This window comes from Chionomys nivalis, chromosome 9, assembly GCF_950005125.1.
Source record: "Chionomys nivalis chromosome 9, mChiNiv1.1, whole genome shotgun sequence".
In the NCBI taxonomy this organism is placed as follows: domain Eukaryota; kingdom Metazoa; phylum Chordata; class Mammalia; order Rodentia; family Cricetidae; genus Chionomys; species Chionomys nivalis.
The window spans coordinates 60,109,359-60,130,285 of record NC_080094.1 but is presented as its reverse complement, the minus strand read 5'-3'; the positions used below and the strand labels follow the sequence as shown (position 1 = coordinate 60,130,285).

The following is a 20,927-nucleotide window of genomic DNA, read 5'->3' as shown; positions in this document are numbered from 1 at the left end:
AGTTCTCAACCTGTGGGTTTTGACACCTTTGGGGTTGAATGACGGACCCTTTCATAGGGGTTGTCTAATACTTTTGAAAAAAACGCATGTATTTATATTACAATTCATGACAGTAGCAAAATTACAGTTATAAAGCAGCAACAAAAACAACTTTTTGGTGTTGTTGTTTTGGTTGGGGGTTCACCACAACATGAGGAACTGTATTCAAGGATCACAGCATTAGAAAGGTAGAGAACCACTGCTATAGAGGGAAAGCAACATGGCAGTGAAATTCATATAAAGAGTAAAAGAGCAAGTGGCCAACTCAAGAGATGTCAGGGAAGACACAACATTCAAGGGGAGATGGACAGGAGTATGGTGGTACGGGAGAATTGTCTATATTCTGTCAATCATGTTTTAAATAAACGCTGATTGGCCATGCAGGAAGTATAGGCAGGAAAACCAGACAGGAAGTAGAAATGATGCAATGAGAACAGGAGAATTCTGGGGAGGAGGAAGTTGATTCCTCCCACTCTTGCCCAAACCACTGAAGCAGCAGGATGTGATCTGCCCCACCGAAAACAGATACTAAGCCACATGGCTAACTTAGATCATAAAAATGGGTTAATCAAGATGTGAGAGTTAATCAGTGAGAGGCTAGAGCTAATGGGCCAATCAGCTTATAATTTATGAAGACCTATGTGTGTGTTTTCTTTGGGGCTAAACAGTTGTGGGGAACTGGGCAGGGCAGAAAACCCCAACAACAAGCAGGCCCCCACTCCTGTTACAGTATGGGATGATGTAGGAAAAACATGTAAGTGCAATACGAAGGAGCTCTTTGCTCCTTCCTATGGATGCATGGGACTAGCTGCCAGAGTTCCACACTATGTCTTGGAATAAAAGCCAAATAGTCTATCCTCCACTGTGTTGCTTTTTGTCAGAATATTTACTATAGCAATGGAAATAAGCCAGACCATTCACCATCAAGTAATTATGCTCTTTAATAGTTATACAAATGAACTGAATTTGCATTTATAGAAAATTTGTACATGAGTGTTGATAGCAGCTTTATTCACAGTCACCAAAAGTAGAAACAGCCATAACAAGACACAAGGGAACCAAATGCATATTAATAACTGATAGTAATATATGATATTCTGGAAAATCATGTTGGTGACCCCTTGATTACAATAAGCTTGTTTGTCTAGATAGAAAAGTTTTCTTCATTTTCTGATTCCTCTTCTCCAAGACATGGGGTAAGAAAGAAAGGGGGGAAAGAAGTGTGAAAAGGAAATGTCCGAGAGAGAGGTGGGTAATAAAAACAGGTATTAAAGAAGTATGCCATAAAAAGGTTCTAAGACTTGTTATCAAAAAAGAAAGTGAAAAGGAGGCAGAAAGTGTGTGGGTGCACCCCTCGCCGTCCTGAGTTCCTTGCTCGTGCTCACTCTCCTTCTGCTCCTCCTTTGGATCGTGAGACTTCAGTCCAGTGCTCCAATGTTGGTCTCTGTCTCTGTCTTCTTTCATCGCCTGATGAAGGTTAATATTCAGGGGGATGCTTATATGTTTTTCTTTGGGTTCACCTTCTTATTTAGCTTCTCTAGAGTCACGAATTATAGTCTCAATGTCCTTTATTTATGGCTAGAAACCAAATATGAGTGAGTACATCCCATGTTCCTCTTTTTGGGTCTGGCTTACCTCACTCAGGATAGTGTTTTCTATTTCCGTCCATTTGTATGCAAAATTCAAGAAGTCATTGTTTTTTACTGCTGAGTAGTACTCTAATATGTATATATTCCATACTTTCTTCATCCATTCTTCCATTGAAGGACATCTAGGTTGTTTCCAGGCAATGGGGATGATCTATCGGGAACTCACCAAGGCCAGCTGGCCGGGGACTGAAAAAGCATGGGACAAAACCGGTCTCGCTGAACATAATGGACAATGAGGACTACTGAGAACTGAAGAACAATGGCAATGGGTTCTTGATCCTATTGCATGTAATGGCTTTGTGGGAGCCCAGGTAGTTTGGATGCTCACCTTAATAGACCTGGATGGAGGTGGGTGGTCCTTGGACCTCCCACAGGGCAGAGAAACCTGCTTGCTCTTTGGGCTGAGGAGGAAGGAAGACTGGATTGGGGGAGGGGGAGGGAATGGGAGGTGGTGGCGGGGAAGAGGCAGAAATCTTTAATAATTAAATTAATTAATTAATAAAAAAAAAAAAAAAAAGAAAAGGAGGCAGAAAGACCTAAGGACCAGAGGATCACGGGGTTTGCTTCTTTCAGGAATCTGAAGCTGCACCCATGATATCTTACTAAGGTGGCTGCCTAAACATGAGCTCAACAAGCAGGACACCATGCTGCTTCAACCCTGCACAAAGGACTTCAGGCAATTAAGGAATGCTGAGAACAGAAGAAACTGTCTTCCCCAGGGAAGAGCACACCAACTGGTATCCAATAAGAAATGGCCAGGCCTGAAAACATACATACAGGCATCTTTCTACAGATTAAGAAAGTTGCATTTATGTACTTAAGAAGGTGTGCATGTGTATGTGTGTGTAGAGTGAGTGAGACAGAGCGAGACAGAGGCAGAGACAGAAAGAAACAGAGAGACATAGAGAGGGTTATGTATATAACAACAGGAAGAAAAAAAGGCTTTAAATTTGAAAGTGAGCAAAGAGGGGTGTGGAGGAAAGGGAGAGGGGGAAGATGATGTAATTACATTATAATCTCAAAAAATAAATTATCTTTTAAAAAAGAAAGTGAGGAAATTGGCGCTATTAGAGAAGGGTTTACTGAAATTTTTCCAGTTAACCAGTGTCCCATTATATTTTTTGAAAAGGAACAAAACCATAATGAGAAAAGTTGGTCATAATAATTTTTAAAATGCACCATAAATTTTCAAGAATTGTGTACATAATTAGTTGTTTCGTTATTCCCAGGTATTGAAGACACCTACAAGAAAACAAAAGAAGGAAAATTTGACATAATTCTTAATGTCAATAACATCATATCTCAAAGAAACAACAGCCCTCTGCAGCGGGCTAATGGCCTGTGAAGACAATGAACTACCAAGAGAACCCTAGTGGGTTACATGGTGAAGCTAAGCTTAGAGCTGAACAATGCTTAAGGGAGGGGTTAGTGTTTCAGGTTCTTAGCTGTGCTCATGGTAGCAGAAGTAGAGGAAGGCTAAAATAAGGGGTTCTTTTTTAAATTTGGAAAGTGTTTGGATGGAATAAATAACCCTTTGATGTCACCAATTTTTGATAAAAGGTCACCAATGTCTACTTTTAGCTCAATCCAATGATCTATAGCTATCCAAACCTGTTCATCATTAATTTTTCTGCGAGATTTACATGCATATTTATTTATTTACTTATTTGTGTGTGTTGTGTTGTGTGTGTGTGTGATAATGATAATGAAGTTTTCATAGTAAATGCTTTCACTATTTTTTTTTTATTTAAAAAAACTATCTCTTCTTATTTTACATACCAATCACAGTTCCCACTCCTTCCTAACACCCACTCCTGAGTCATCTTGCTGGCCCTAGTAAGTACTCTTTTCTTACTGACTTCATCCTGAGATTTGGGGAACCACTGTTTTCCTTCTACTTTTAGAGAAGCCATTCATCTGAAAACATCATTGTGATTCCCTGAAACATAGACAGCTTATGCATGTGCCTCAGGAAGTAAGCAAGAAAATTAGGACACAAGACCTTTTCCTATTATTTGTGCTTTCTATCATGACTCTCTTTTTCCTTATATAACTTCACTGAAGACAGAGGGTAACTCTCTAGGTCTTTCATACAAATATCTAATACATATCTTCACCTATCCCCAAAGACAGACTCAACAGGCATCTGCTCCATCCTGATCGCCACCAATGTACTGAAAATAAAACTTTGTTTTATTTCCTGCATTTTGTTTCTTCTTCCATCTTTTTGTCATTTTTCTCATTTATAGTGTCTAGAGAACTTCTCTCTCTCCTTTTCTCCCCTCGAAAGCCTTGCATAATGAAAATCCAACTAACCATCAAGCCTTTCCCCAAATGCTCATGCACTGCAACCTGATTATCATGCCAGATGACTTACTGGTTTTATACTGTTCTTGTCTTCTTAGTGTTTATCATTCTTTTATCAATTAACCTTCAGTCTCTTCAGAATGTAAGGCTTTTTGTGTTAGACAACATTTTTCAAAACTGTAAGTATTTGTAAAAGTATTAGTTGTTGACTGATGTTGAAATCTACTTCTCTGTTCCACTGCCTACTGTTAGAGAATCACACAAGAGAACTAACCTATACCTGTCACTTGTCTGAGTCACTGCAATTGGACAGTTACTCACCTTTTCTTCCAGGTGCAGCTCTGAAAGTCGCAGATAAGCCACAGGTGCAAATGCATCAGCGGAGTGTATGACTACTTCTGAGGAGTCTCTGTAACACAGATAATTTAGTATACTTACCAAATCCGTACCTGTGGCTAATCACTCCAGTTGCCAATAGCAGACACCTGAAATCTGCCAATACTAAGAAACACTGACACTTTTTCCTATGTAAAGGGACCCACAGTTCACATTTAAGTTTCTGCAATTCTCTGAAGTTCTGATTTGGAGACCGCAACTGTTCAACTGCACTTCACAAATGTGCTTGACATTGGCTAAACATTAAGCGTCATTGCTTGGTCTTCAATGTGCCTTTATTTCTAAGACTTGGTGCTTCAGACACAGTCTAAGTCATCCTTCACAAAGGCAAGTTGGTTGAGGTGGAAGGCTCTGGCTGCACTCTTCACACTGTAGGGTCACTGCTGTCAACACTGCTTATTTGACAGGGTAATTACTACATTCAGGTAACACGGTATGGACTGCTTGCTGCCTCCATATGGGCACATGCAAATTTACTTAAAGTTTTAATAACGATACCCTGTAAATATAAATCACTAAGATTATTTGTGAAATTAATAACTATTTTTGTTTATTAATACAGCAATAATGTTTTTCTATTCAACTGAAAATATAAAAATAGAAATTCCAAATATCTCTTTTAATTTCTCATGAATCATTTCCATTTGGTTATATTATTAGCAGCTGGAGATTGCAAGATTGGAAAGCTCATCTTTAACTCTTTTCTTCTTCTTCTTCTTATTGCTCTTTGGGCTGACGAGGGAGGGGGACTTGGTTGGGGGAGGGGGAGGGAAATGGGAGGCGGTGGCGGGGAGGAGGCAGAAATCTTTAATAAATAAATAAATAAATTTAAAAAAAAAGAAAAAAAAGAAATAAAGCCCTAAAACTGGAAAAAAAAACAGATTGATTTATTTTCATTTTTTGTGTGTGAGTGTTTATAGTCTGCATATATGTACCATGTGCATGTCTGGTGCCCACAGAGCTTAGAAAAGGTCATTGGATTCCCTGTAACTGGAGTTAAAGATGGTTTTGAGTCACTATGTAGGTTCTAGGAATCAAACCTGGGTCCTCTGGTAGAGCACCAGATGCTCTTACCTGCTGAACCATCTCTCCAGTTCAGTTATTCTGACTATATATATATATATAAGAAAGAACCACAAAATACTTGAGTCCAGAATACTAAATTTTCACAAGAAAATGTTTGTTTCATTTGCAAAATGTAAAATATTAAAACTGCATATATGATGATTAAAAACAATACATATTCATGAATATTTACTATCAAAAATGCATCTTTGCATAATTGAATAAATTAACATTAAACAGACAATGTTGGAAGAAAAGAAACTTATATAAATTGACCCTTTAAAGAATCAGGTTTGGGATAAAAAGATATAACTACCTTTCACAGATTACATCAACATAAAGATGCTTTCAGAGAGAGAAAGAGAGAGAGAGGCATACAGACGGACTCACACACAGACATACAGAGAAACAGGAAGAAGGGTCTTATATAACAGACATTTTTCTGACACCTTTCACACAGTGGCAGGACTAGTATTTGTGTGTCATGAACTGCGTAGGGCTTGAGTTGCTATAGCTACAAGGTGAAGATGTTGAATTGTTTCACTGTTGAAGTACCACAATGCTGAGATCCTTTCATGACAAAGTGGAAAGCAGTACTTCTTACAATTAGGTGTTTATGAAGACCTTTGTGTTCTCAGAGTCATCAGTCTGTCAGAAGGACAGGTCGAGTATCATTCCTTTGCATTTCTCGCTTTTTGTTCTCTGTGTTTAATCTTGTGTTAATACGTAAATCTATTCTTACTTTTTCAATTATATTCTGTTTACTAAAACATGCAAATTATTTTTTTTTAATAATAAGCAGCACTGTTTCATGGAAATATACTTCCTGTATACAAAATCCTTTTGTTATCTGCATGGTCATAAAAATTTTCTCCCATCTACAAACTTTAGGAAATAACTTTGCTCTCTTCTATCAAAGTTAATAAAAAGATATGTTTTCACTTTGAGCTTATAAAGGAAGAAAAAATAGGCATCAATAGTGACCAGCAGAGTTTGATAGAAACAACAGACACTCCATAAAAAAATGCCAAATAAATTAGTGATGTTAATTACTAATTCAAAAGAAGTTGGGAGAACATGAAAGCAAGAGTCATGAATACTGGATTTGGGGATGAAACAGTTTTAGTCTTAATTACCGAGATTATTCCCTTGCCCATTATTAATTGTTCAAAGAACTCAAGTCTTTTTGTTTGTTTTCTTTCAGAGTCAGGGTTTCTTTTTGTAGCCTTGGGTGTCCTGGAACTCTCTGTAGACCAGACTGGTTTCAAACTCAGAGATTCACCTGCCTCTCTGCCTCCCACGCTAAGATTCAAGGTCTGCAGCACCACAGCCCAGGTTAACGCTGGAAAGTAGCAGAGCTAGTCATCCATCAAGCATCTTTTTCAGAAAGCATGAGTGTAGGAGAAACAAAACAAAAACAGAAACAACACAGGAAATACTCTTCCAGCAGACACATAACATAGCTAATAAGGTGATGAACTAGACTAAGTTCCCATTGTCTCATTTACCAACTTTTACGATTTATGGCAGAGGTACCACACTGCTCATAATAAACTGAATCTGCTTCAAAAAAGTTTATATGTAAAAATACCCCTCCCCCAGAACTCAATAGAAATGTCTAGTCTCATCATTCTAATTTGTTAAAGCCAAGAAAGAGGAAAGAGAGGACGGAGTTAATGGAACCCACGGGCTACTGATGTGGTAGTTTATCAAATGTAGCTGTAATGAAAGATAAATAATACAGGCAATTCACACTTCAGGAAAGGATAAAAGTGTCAGTGTGTAGGCACCAGTTTTACTGCAGGCCATAATCAGCAAGTAAGCGAAAGTGCAATGTCTAAAAAGTTTACAGCCTTCTATGAAGGCCTCGCCTTGTCGGGTATTGATTTAAGTATTCACACGACTTCCTTGGGATTAAACAAATTGAGTGTTTGTGAACTTTAGGGACATGTTCTATTTCTTCCAACCAAAGCTGCCTCAAGCTAAATGCTGAGTTGCTTCTATCACTTAAATTTAAGAAAAGGGAAGAAGCTGAAATGGTATCTTACACAACGATTTTCTTCTTAAATAGAGGGCAATCCAAAGTGAATGTTTCATACTCGCCACCTTCTCCACATACATGGACACCATACTTCTTAGAAAGCTGAGAATCATGAAAAATAAAGAAATCAGTAAGATAATACCCTCAAAATACTCATTTAGCAGGTTATCCACTCCTAAAAACTAATTCAGGACATTGATTCTAAAATATATTGTAGGCTACAGAAGGACTATTATAGGATACTAAAAACAGTGAATTTCCAAAGTTGTAGAAAGTCTTTTTAAAAAGTTCTTATGTTTTAATAAGGTTCAGTTTATGAAGCCATCTAATAAAATCTGGAAACAAAAAAGCAAGCAAGCAAGAAAAAACAAAGAAAATAAACTAAAAAGCTCCAAAACAACAAACAAACAAACAAACCTGTCTAATTTGTTTTCACTATAAGCCATTATGCGGTGATCTTGATACTGAGTGCAAGCCCTAAGGCTGATACATACTGGGCATCAGTGTTGAGGTCGCTTGCACGGGCTGTCATTGATACTGATCTTTCAGATTCTCTGTAGGAAGCCATCACAATTCCAAGGCTCCTTGCTTCAGAATGTAATAGCTTTTCATGCTCAAAGGTGCCAAAAGTCCAAATATTTTCAGCTTGGAGGCGGGAGTTCTTTTCCTTACTATCAGTGATGTGTCTTCAGTTTTCCCTGCATGTCACAAGCTTATCTGAGGATTTCGTACTTGTGCTGCTCTTCCGACTTCGTGGCTTGAGTGTAGACCTGTGAGCATTCCACTCCTCACGGAGAGTCAGAAGTGATGTGGATGACACTGGGTGTGGTTTGAATGCACCAGCCCCCATAACCTCACAGGAGTGTCACTATTAGGACATGTAGCTTTGTTGGAGTGGGTGTGGCCTTGTTGGAGGAAGAATGCCACTCTGGGAGTGGGATTTGAGGTTTCCTACGCTCAGGATACTGCTCAGTCTATCATTTGAGTTCCTGAGGCCTACAAGATACAGGACTCTCAGCTATTCCTCGAGCACCATGTCTGTCTGCATGTTGCCATGCTCCTTGTCATGATAATAATGGAAGGACCCTCTGAACTGTAAGCCACCCCAATTAAATGTTTCCTTCATAAGAGTTGCTGTGGTCACAGTGTCTCTTCACAGCAATAAAAGTCCTAAGCAAGACACATTGTAAAGCCAAACAGTAGGGAGAGTGTGGAGGAGAACTGGATAGTGTTTTCTATAAGGGCTCCAAAGGGCAAGATAGATAAACTTTTGCCTGGCTCATAAAGCAGAGACTCTGCAGAGCCAAATGATGAGAGGTGGTCCCTATGGGACCAAATAATAGGACAAGACTGCTTTGTCATACCAAACTAAATTAAATTAATGCCTTTTCTGCAATAAAAACCATACAGCAATAATAATGAGATATGGATTTCCGGGTATTTATTTGTTCCGCACTCGGTGTTCAACTGATTTTCTAACAACTTCCCACCATGGACCTTCTAACTTCACCTTTATGACTCACTGGCCAGATTATGTGGAGAGTATATAAGATCAATACTTAGATTTTCTTCACTGCCAAATGTCTCATTGAAACTCTCTGTTGTTTTTGTAATACAAAGAATAACTGCAGTGTTAAAGTCTGTGGGACTGCTACAGCCTATAGAAGTGATTCTGTTAGTCCCTGTAAAGGTAACATAAGCTGCTATGTTACTTCAACATTTGCTTTCAAGAGGTACATAAGACATCTGTATGTGCTCTGCAACATCCTTAATTACACTAAATATTATTAATATTCATTTATCCTATCAACTATCTCTTCAACAAATATTTATTGAGCAGCACTGAGACATTAAAAAATAAAAAAAAAACACTTTCTTTAGTCCTTGAAATTCACCACAAATATAATGCATTCACATTGCAGTGCCACAAAATAATGATTAAACCATGATGTTGCCTATATCAACCAATATTCAGAACCTTCTTTCCTTCTCTATTATTAATTTACCAATATAGAAATATAGATTTCTAGTTAAGAAATTTGGATAAAAGCCCTAGTGGTCTCTAAGACTGACAAATCACTAAGTGTTCTTACTGAATCCTGATATTTCTGTTGCTTCTCTAAGTTCAATTAGCTTCATGCAATAATATAAGTGAGTTATAAATACCAGTTGTAAGGTTCTTGATAACGTGGTAGTATATTCTTCAGAGGTGAAAGTTAATCATATCTACTTTGTTCAGAGAATTGGCACTCTACTAAAACAAAAGATTCTAGTAGTATAAAAGCATGAAATATCCATGGTACAGAAAATGACACTTTCCATAAGTTTCTATAAGTTTAGGATCCAAAAGTATATATTCCAGAGAAATAGTCATGAAGTATACCTTTAATATATTTTTCTAAGACTGGTAAATCATGTTTATACTGTTCACACGAAGCAGCAACAGTCCTCATTCATCTCAGTTCTGGCTACATCTTCAAACTGGAAATATCACATGCTCTACTTAGATACTCCTCGATAATATTCTGCCAGCATTATTAAAAGGGAAAAACCAAATGATGTTTCTCTTTAGTTTAGCATCATAATAAAATTTTGTTATTCTTTTCTATTTTTTTAAGATTTACTTTTTCCTTTTCTTTACATTCTTCAAATTTAATATGCATAAAAGAATGTTCTTAACTCCCCACACCCCAATTCTCTAAATACAACAATGCAAACAAGGGATGAAATACTAGTGGAGAGCTTAAGTCTGTGCTTCTGTTCTACATGCATGCTGATTTCTGAAAGTTCATTAATTCATTTATTGAGTTGATAGCTCTACCAAGAACTTTGCAGTTGCAGATTCTATCATGTACACTAGAAGCATGGCCATGAACAAGGCAGAGAATGCACCACTTTTAAGGCTCTGATGACCACTTTGCAACTCAACTCTCAAAAACAAGCTCCTCTCTTGCCTTCTATATTCACCTTTCCAATTCCCTCAATATGACTTTGCTAATTTTTCTTAATGCTATATGTACAACATTCTGCTCAAAATCTTGGGTGGTCAATCACTGTCTTCTCAGTAAAGTTAACTATTTAAGTCATAACCGAAGGCTTCCAGCATTCTGTCCTGTCCTATGCACGAATATATAGGCACTGGAGTAATAGGCAGATTTTGAAAGATTCTGATTGACTTGAGAAAATAAAAAAAAAATAACTTTATAAAGTAAAATTCAAAGTGAGGAACATAAGACCCAAATGAGTCTCCTTCTCTTCAACATAGACAATCAGTCTATGGTACCTTATCCTGCTCTGAGACTCACTATGGTTCAGATGTGAGCATGCCCCATAAGAAAAGCCTGACTGGCGTGCACTGACAAGTTCAATTTGAACAAGAAACAAATAACCCCTGTCTATCAAGAATAAGAAGGAAAAGTCACTGATGTCTTTTATTCTACCCTCGGGAACAGGATACAAATTTTCCATTTTTCGAGATCTAGTGCAGTGAACAATCAATGTTTTTTATTAGCCATTGAATAGGTGATGTCACTATTTTCCTCCTCCCTCACATTTAATTATTTGGGGAGTTGAGTTAACACAGAAATTTATAGAGATCATATGGCCAATGGGTAAGATGAACACACTTGTTACTTTTCTGTATTTTGCTTGATTAAGGAATAAGTTGCTATTTTCTAACCAGTTACACTGCTTTTCATAAGGAAAGAAGATAACTTTTATATATGTATTAATGTAACTTTCACTGCATAAAAACATGTTTAATGCTTCATAAATATTTAGATCATATTGTCCTCTAGATAACATTTTTTTTGAGAAATATTAGTTTGTCATTTCATTATTAGAGTAAGGTTTTTAAGAAACTGTTTGAGCAGATGTGCTGGTCTTGGGACATTTCATAGCTCATAGAAATATTCTGGAATCTCAGCATTTAAAAAGCGAATTCTCAACATATGAAAAGGGAATGACTTACATGAGTTTGTCTACTTACATATACACATTTACAATAATCTTATATGTAGAAAAGTACAGAACTAAAGTTAAGGGGTTTATAATCTCCATGTTTAAATTTTTAGCCCCTTAACATATAATATTAACATTAACTATAAAACATTTTTATTAAATCATGAAGCTTTGTTTTTAAATAAATCCCATTTTCTGTTACTCAATTTAAGATGGGGAGTGCCAAATCAAATGGACTTCTCATTCACTCTCACCTAGAGAAGCCCACAGGGCTTATACAAAGCACCACAATTTCATTTCACAGATGGTGTTTTTAACATATAATTTCATGCTGTATACATAGAGTCAGAGGATTTACTTCTTTATTGGGTATCACCTACTACTGCCTTAGATATAGAGGTTTGCAGTGTGATCAGACAAACAGATCCTGTAAAGAAGAGCATACTGATTGTCTGTTCAGGCTAGTTCATGTTAGCTTCCTCAAGGTAACACATAGAGAGGGCACATCTGCAAAGAAGTCCCATACTTACTTTAGAGGAAGGTCAAAGCATTCCTTCATTGGCTGCTCTAGGGACAAGAGCAAAGAAGGTCAGAGTGACCTTTTTTTGATTCTGCTCAAATGTCAAGGTATCTTGTTTTGAGACGTTAATTCTGAATGCCATCAGCATGAATGATTAGTGAAATGTATCGCTGTATTAGGAAGATTTCCACCTTTCTACAGGAGGAAACTGGGTGGATGATCGTCCGCTTATGCTATCCATTTGTTGTCGGAACCCACCTGCTCTACAGTTTTCCAGTTTATGTGGCCTGTAACGTTATTCATCTCTCATGTCTTTCTGACAGCCTTCCGTGGGCTTCCAGATTACTACAGATTTGAAGACACTCTTTTCCTATTCCTTTTCCCTACTGCTGTTCCTAAGTTACACATACCCCTTTATGAGCTCTTTCTAGTATGGTCTTTTGTCAATACAGACCCTCTCATATGCATTACTCTTCTGGCTTCTCTATGGCTGATACTATTCTCCTGCTGCTAACATTACTGTTCATACTACTTGTTCTATGGCTAAGGCAGGGTTATTCTTATTTTAGTTAGACCTCAAAATGACTTCTGTGTAGAACAGTTCATTCTCTGAAATCAGCTATTGATGTGGGATTTCCCTCTGTATGCTGTGATTACCATTGATGAAGAATGAAACTGCTTTGCACCTATAGCAGGGCAGAACTTAGGTAGGTGGGGAAAACTAAACTGAATGCTGGGAGAAAGAAAGGTGGAGTCAGAGGGAAGCCATGTAGCCCCACCAGAGACATATGCCAGGATTTGTATCCTCATAGGTTTGTTAGATAATTAACTAGTCATGAATGAAGACCACTTGGCACGATATGCACTCAGCATTGAGTTACCACAAGGCTCAACTACGAGAGACAATGAAGTTCATGTAGTAGGGTAGAATAAAAGCAATGTTCCACAGCTGCTTGACAAAGAGACCAGAAGCACGTGAGGATTACTCACCTACTACGTGCAGTACCGACAAATAACAACCTTAGCCTTCTGTCTGACCATCTCAACTATACGCCAGTCTCATTGGTTAAAAACATTTGTCTTCGGGGTATATGTTATAACATGAAATCTAGTCTGTTTAAGATTAAGTTTGTGGCTGGGCCATGGTGGAGCACACTTTTAATTCCAGCACTCAGGAGGCAGAGGCAGGCAGATCTCTGAATTCAAGGCCAGTCTGGTCTACAAGAGCTAGTTCCAGGACAGGCTCCAAAGCTACAGAGAAACCTTATCTTGAAACAAAACAAAACAAAAACCAAGCTTGTCTTGAGTTTTCGCTAAACCCTTCTGCCTTCTATAATAATAAGTGCTTCTGATTACCTTCATCACATGTGAGTAATTGCTGATATTGTGTGTGAGTAATTGTTGGTTCTTCATTTTTCAGCTTGTGCAAATTTTGATGCCAATGTCTTTTTGTCTTCCTGTCACATTAGTTCCATATAGTTCTATCACAATCTGCTTCCTAGAACAGTTTCATGGACTTTACTTCCCATTTTTCCACTGCTAATCTGTGAACAGCTGCAGACTATGTTTCCTCACCTTTCTTTTAATAGCATGAATTGCTGTTGAGGAGTACTCTAAATCTTATTATTTCTTATCCTAAATTGCCTGGCCTATACCTGAAGGCCCTTCAAGACTTCCCTACATTTCGATCTTACCTTTTCCTTACCAATCTATCAACACCAGTTTGATTTCATTTAGATCAAGTTTCTTCTTGTCTCTGTGTGCCTTCCTGCTAATGAGTCTTCATTCATATTGATTTACTTCGTGGCCACTGCCCAGGTAAATTTCACCCATCATTCCAATCTGTTTAAGATCTTATCCATTATTTCAGGACCTGTGGCCCTATTGCATCTAGCAGCTTCTACCCGTGCTTCCATTAGGAACCAGGTTCCTATCTGATACAGGTTATTAGAGTTTTTCTTCCCTTACTTGCTATAGTACACATTCCATGAAAAACACAAAACGTTCAATTCGTTTTCTTCCCATCTCAGCAGTTTGCACAGAACTGGTAACATGGGTTGATTCTGAAAATACTCAACATTCAATTCTACAAATATCACATGACAGAAGAGACCAAGAGCTCATTTACAATATACATTTAGAAAAATGTGAGGGCCACAAATTAGGACAGCTGGGAACTAACATGACTTTTATGTCTCTCTTTAAATACTACAATCAGGTACTGCTGCTCAAACTACTTAATAATTGTTCTCCCTTCCTCGAAAGTCTTCATTTACTGCACGCTGTTTAGATAATTAATCCTTACTTCATTATTCTAAACATTTAAACATGTGGTTCTATTTCCCCAGAAAAGCTTTAGTTAAGATATACTCCAAAGATAGGAGACTAATGTCTGAAGAACTGTTTCTTCTGGATTATGTGTTGGTATACAGTGAATAGCTAAAATTCTGGGGACCACAAGTGTTTCAATTTTCAGATTTTCATTTTTTGCAGTCTTTATATATACATAATGAGATATTCTGGTTTAAGCCCTAAGTGTAAAGATAAAATGTACTGCTTCATATACATATGTGTATCATAATTATACATGGCTTATAGATCATTTTTGTGTCTGAATATTATATAGCAATATCCTGGTTTACCCATAACCAACATCTTCACACTTTCTAAAACATTAAGAACATTTTATTTTTCTCATAGAATTAAAAATACCTTTTAAACAGAAACACATAATTGGACATACTAATGGGGTATCATATAATACTTCAAAATTTGTACATATCATATAATATTTTAAGGACAAACAAACTTACCTTCTCAATTAGCTATATTTTTACGTAAAGCAGTCAAATTCCTTCCTCCCAGGTTTATGGAACACATAGTACATTACTATTATCTATAGTTGCCCTACTTAGGTGGTTTTGCTGTAGAGTCCTTCAACTCATAATGTTGAAATCTAGAGAGGGCTTCTAAAACTTCCTTTGTCAAAGCCACAGTCTTTCACTTCCTTTCTTTCACTTTCTAAAACTTGACTTCACTGTATGTCAATATTGCTTCAGGAGAGAGAAGCTAATTCAATCTGGTGCCAGGGTGTAGATATGACTACAAACAGAACCATGGCCGTAAAACAAATGGCTGCAAGATGCTTATGTGAACACAGGGAGCAAGCAAACAAAAATCTCAAATGACACTAATTTTTCTAGAAACCAAACATAATTTGTCGTAAGTATATATTCTTCCCATTTTTCTTTTCATCTTTACTCTCTGTTTGTCACAAAACAAGTGTGTAGCTTCATTTAATCAAAGAAGGAATTAATATTTTAGGGACTTTTAGGCATTTGGTATATACTGATAAACTACAAAATATCCAATTACAAATAATTCCAAAGGACAATATGAAGTTCATAAAGTTATTTTGGAGAATTGCAACTCTTGCCATAGTGTTCTCCTTGACAACACCCAGAGACACTAGGCAGAGCCCAGCTCTCCCATAAAAACAGTCACTGTCTATCTCTATCTTGATTGTAAGTTAAAAATCTCACAATCTAACAATCATACTGCTTCAGTGACTGAACCTGTGCTGTATCAAACCCAACACCTGTCCTCAATTGCAAAAGCAATTCAACAGAATTAACAGGGAGGAATAATAAAAATAAATACTATTTTAGTATGTATAACCCACTTTGTACTTGACAATGGTAAAGACAAAGACAAAGGAGGTTATCTGAAATGTTGGGTTAATTCCTTTGCTTTTGGAAAGTCTGTTCATCTTTGTAAAGAGGTCTAGACACAGTGAGCTCCAGGAGCTCCCACCCTGCTGCGTGACAGGCTGAGTCAGACAGCCACTGCAGAGGCTTTGGTAGCACAGCGCTACTCATGCAGCTAGTGGGTCCCTTTTAACAAAGCACATGTCCTCAAGGGATTTTCCTTTGTTCTGACTTACCCTGCAATAACAGACTCATTCTAGTTTGGGTCAACAAACTGGTAATCATTTTATATAAATTTAAGCACACGTCTATATAGACTGTGAAGTTCAACCTTTTCACAAATCATAAAATGAATTCATCTAAGCCTTTCTAAAACAAAATCCATTCTTATCGTCATTATGCTATGATAATACTTTCCTCCTTCAGATACTGATATTTTAAAGATGAACATAAATTCTTACCTCGAAAAGATAAGGCTCCATTTCATTCAGGGTTTTCCCAAGATGCTTATCAGGATCTAAGCCTGTGGAAAAAAGGGCAAAGTTTTCTAGTAAGTGTCAGAGTAAAACTGTAAAGGCAGAGTTCCCTTCCCCTGACCCCATCTCTCCTAGGAAAGCAATGTGTATGTATTTTAAATTGTTTCGATTTTAAAGTTAAATGTACTTCACCAGCAATTACTTTCTTATTTCCCTAAGATAGCTGGATTTCTTGCTCCTAAAAAAAATAAGTTTTAGTTTATTTCAATGGGCAGATGCTTCCTTCAATTTGACTTTCTTTTTCAGGAATTTTAATTAAGATGAAAATAGTATAATTTCAAAGACAGAAAATGCAAACTCTCAGCATTTTAGTTGTTGTGGTTTATTTTATTTAAAGACAGCAGTGTGATTTGTCTGTTTTATTCTTATTTTAACTTTAAATGTAACGACAGAATAGAAACGAAATAGTATTAGATTGCTACACCTATAAAATTAGTTCACTTAATAGTACAATATGATACACTTGTATTAAGAAATCAAATCATAGTTACTCTCAAAACAATGTGTCTATTTAAATAGACTATAATTCTTTACCAAAAATATCCTGATTTTGGTAATTAAAGTGTCTCCTCAATTCAATATGGTAATATAGGTACTTTTCTGTATATAGTAATATTATGTCAGGCTTATATGTTACTCTGCCCTCAATAATGCCTACTTAGGTCTTTTGCTTCTCACACCCAGCAGAGAACTCCATCAGATATTTCCACATTTGTTTCATTTTTTTCCCTGTTCATTAGAAAGTGACAAGTCATTAGGAAGCCCATGATTACTATCCATACGAGACACATTCAGGTTGTTTGGAGACAACATTTCTTGGATAAGAGCCAGAGACCTCTAGGGATTGACACTAATGTCCTTGAGAAGTTGATGGCCTAAGCCTATTGTTATCTTTAAATCAGCCCAGGCTTACCACAGAAACATTATATTAGTTGTGGATGTGGGAGGAAGACTATCTGTCCTATTCCCCCCAAATATTCAGATGCTGAGGAGCTCTCAATGAACTCTAAATTACTAGAGCACCAATGGCTCCATAAGTTATTAATAACATGCAAGTTAAAACCCAATATAATTGAATTCTTATTTTTCTTACAGTTTCATATATTTTACCTTTCAATATGCAGTTTGCATATAACTGACTTTTATTTATGAAGAATGTCTTAAAAGTAAATATCTGGTAAAATGGATCACCTTAATTTATAAAATTATCATCTAATTTTCAATAAATTTGCAGTTCTAAGATTTTGGTCTTTTGGTTGTTTTTTTTGTGTGTGTGTGTGTGTGTATGTGTTCATGATTTTTTTTCTGTTACTGAAAATGAATTTGTTTCTCACACAGTATATCCTGGTTGCAGTTTCCCCTCCCTCTACTCCTTCCAGGGACTAGGACTTTCTGACTGGATGTTACTTACAGATATTTCTAATATTCAGGAATGTTTATAATTGAGAATTGAAGTGTAACATTAGCGTCATTAAATAAATTCATCATTGGCCTTTAGAAGTTTTTAAAATGATCAAGTCAATGCTTGAGTTGAAATTAAACGTGAATCTTGGAATGTATGAATCACTTCTGAGTTTAATTTGTTGGCTTTGCTGGAAGAGGGGGCATCTTAACAGTAGTCTTGATACAGAGCTTTGTTTGTGTTGAAATGATTCTAGGATGTTATTATTTGAAATATTTGAAGGTATATTAATAACAAGAATTTGGTAATGTCCAAATCCATCCTATATAGTCATTTTTTTTAAAAAAAAATTCAGTATTAAATGACTAATGCATCTGGTCTAAAAGGTACAATATTCTCTCTCTTAAAAAACAGCATCTCTATCCAACACAATGTCAGTTGTAACTGAGAGCATCTGTGTGGTTACATGTTTCTTATTTATTTTATGTAAAGCAACATTACATCAAATACTTTGGGATATTACAGAAAAGACAGAATAGCTCATTTACTCTTTAATGCAAACTTTATCCAAAAGCTTCAGTTCATCTCACTCTGCAAGAGAGACATTGCTTGCTTAGATTCATTCCATTCAGTGACTGTTAGCCAGGAAAGCCTAGCTCGTGAATAGTCACAAACTGCACTTCACTGAAATCACACAGAATCTTTTTAGTTTATCGTCTCCAATAGTCAGCTGTGGAATGCTGTCTCAATGTATTCATGTATCCTAAAAACTTCAGTCACCGAGCCATTTATTAATGTTGATATAAATACTGATATCAAGAAATAAAATATTAACAGAGAAGACAACAGTCCAGAGTATGTAGGATGTCATTTCATTTCAAGAACGTTTTAATTCATAGGCATGAGATTATTTTAAGTTACTAACAAGATTTTCTCCAAAGTATAGGAAAAGATTTACTGTAAATTCTGACATCTAACCATTCAATCATACTTAAAGACATTCCTTGATGGAAGCTGGGTGGGTGAATAAACCCACAACAAGACCTAGGCACTGGATAACTCCATGCAGAATTAAGAAATTAATTAGGAGGAAGAACTATAATTTGCAGAGCTGACATCCATTTTACTTTAGTTGCATGTATCAATGGGAAGCGATTACAATTCAATTAAAATATTCAATTTTATTACTTTACTGACTGACCTTGAAGTTAATGCGTGCTTTATTTAATTGCATCATCTATGAATAAATGTTAACCCTAAAATGTTATGCCCCATTATTTTCAATGCAGTTTTCAACATCTCAACTGAATTATATCGGCCAATTTATTATCTACTGGCATGAAAGCAAGTGGAGGTTTATTTCTTCAGGACAGCCCAATATATGGAGAAGGAAACATCACAAAATAGTTGATAATGCTATTTTTAACAAACTCCAGTGAAATGAATCTTATTCCTATCTTAACTTTAGCAATGCACACTTTTAACTGTAAAATCACTATCAATATTAGAAAAGGCATAATCAATCTGAGAAGCAATTTCCGACCTGCCTATAATTTCTGTTTAATACATTGTAAGCAGGAACTGAGAATCTAATATAACTTCATAATTAGCACACACACACTTAACACATCACATAATCTCTTGCTGTCTCTATCACATTCACGAGTTACCAGAACAAGTAATCTCATTTTGTAAAGTTCAATTTTTTAAAAAATAAATGTTAACATTTAGTTGCTCCCAGATGTAAAAACCCTTCACCATTACAACATATTTGAGCATTTAGGGAATGGAATGAAAACATTTTTGTTAGAAATGACAGATAGGAAAAAAGACTGGTTATACAATCTCTAAAATAAAATGAGCTGACACTCGAAAGTGAATACTCCAGCAAGGACATTATTTCAACATTTATACTCTTCATTTTCTAATTAGGCCACCAAATTCTTAACTATCTTAGTCACTGTGTCAAGGCTTGTTTTAACATGGGTCTTCTTTCTTAAATCTATAAACTGAGATTTTTAAAAACAAGTAGACTCATTTTTATGGAATCACTTTAATTTTTTTAAGATTTATTTATTTATTATGTATACAGTGTTCTGTCTGTCTGCTTGCTTGCCAGAAGAGGGCACCAGAACTCATTACAAATGGCTGTGAGCCACCATGTGGTTGTTGGGAACTGAACTCAGGACCTCTGGAAGAGCAGTCAGTGCTCTTAACCACTGAGCCATCTCTCCAACCCTGGAATCACTTTAAAATCCATGGTATATATTAAATTAATGGCCAGTAAATCACATTGAGTATAATTATGTGGTTATATAATCAATACTTAACTAATAACGGACAAAATTTTCTGATTTTCTACTTTAAAAATATTGTACAGTTCTTAACATGGAAAGAACAAATAAAAATAAAAGATATGTGCACAACAGAAGGGGCATACTGGAATAGCTCTTTAAGATCACTTGTTTTTACTAGTTTTAAACATGAGGACTTCTGGAACCTGGAAGCCGGGTAAGGGTAGAGGTATTGGGAAAGCAAAGAGCTAAGGGTAAAAAACAATGAATGGATGGATGGATGGATGGATGGATGGATGGATGGATAGATGGATAGATAGATAGATAGATAGATAGATAGATAGATAGATACATACATACATACATACATACATACATACCAGTCCTTATGGTTTTGGTTTTTACTATGGGAGTTTATAGTTGAATTACAGAAGACTGATAGATTCTAGCAGACTGCGCTGTGATCTAGTCGACCTTTGATCCAGTTTGGAATTCAGAAAGGTCATTCTAGCTTCAGCCCACTTCCTTCAGTGGAAAGAGGACTGGAGGAAAGATGGAAAGGGAATGAATATGGCACACCAGAGATGTAAGTGAGAGAGACTGTACTAGAACAAAACCATTAATCAGAAATGAAGGGGACAAATTTGAGGGCAACACATGGTGGGTAGGATACAAACAGTACTTGCAGAACTAATAAAGTAGCAGAGAGAAAAGTTCAGATGATTCGCAGGTTTTAAGTATGGAGTAAATTAAAAGATAATACTACCAGCTACCATTACTTCAGATGCAAAGCAACAAAGCATGTAAAATTTGGAAGGGAAACGCTGGGTAAATATCAGTCTAGGAGCATGCTGCACTTCCTAACACTCGCCAGAGAAGAGACATCTGATTGGCACTGAGGTAAATGGGGTCAGAGCCCAGCAGAGAGGTCTGGACTGGAGATACAGAAATAGAAACAGAAGCTGTAGATGAACTGACTGTAGGACAACACTCTATGTGAGTCAAAAAAAA

General features: G+C 36.5%; 1 protein-coding gene across 1 annotated transcript in view; it reads right to left on the bottom strand.

Moving 5' to 3' along the window:
* Positions 1–1,701: 1,701 nt before the first annotated feature.
* The window catches only part of Dph6 (diphthamine biosynthesis 6), a 114,699-nt gene continuing 95,473 nt past the window's right edge, over positions 1,702–20,927 (bottom strand). Inside the window, exons 6-9 of the mRNA XM_057780837.1 lie at positions 16,146–16,207; positions 7,505–7,599; positions 4,317–4,404; positions 1,702–2,930 (exon numbers count right to left, since the gene is read on the bottom strand). Coding sequence (XP_057636820.1) covers positions 2,877–2,930; positions 4,317–4,404; positions 7,505–7,599; positions 16,146–16,207 — 299 coding nt within the window. The 3' untranslated portion in view covers positions 1,702–2,876. The remainder of the gene's footprint in view (positions 2,931–4,316; positions 4,405–7,504; positions 7,600–16,145; positions 16,208–20,927) is intronic.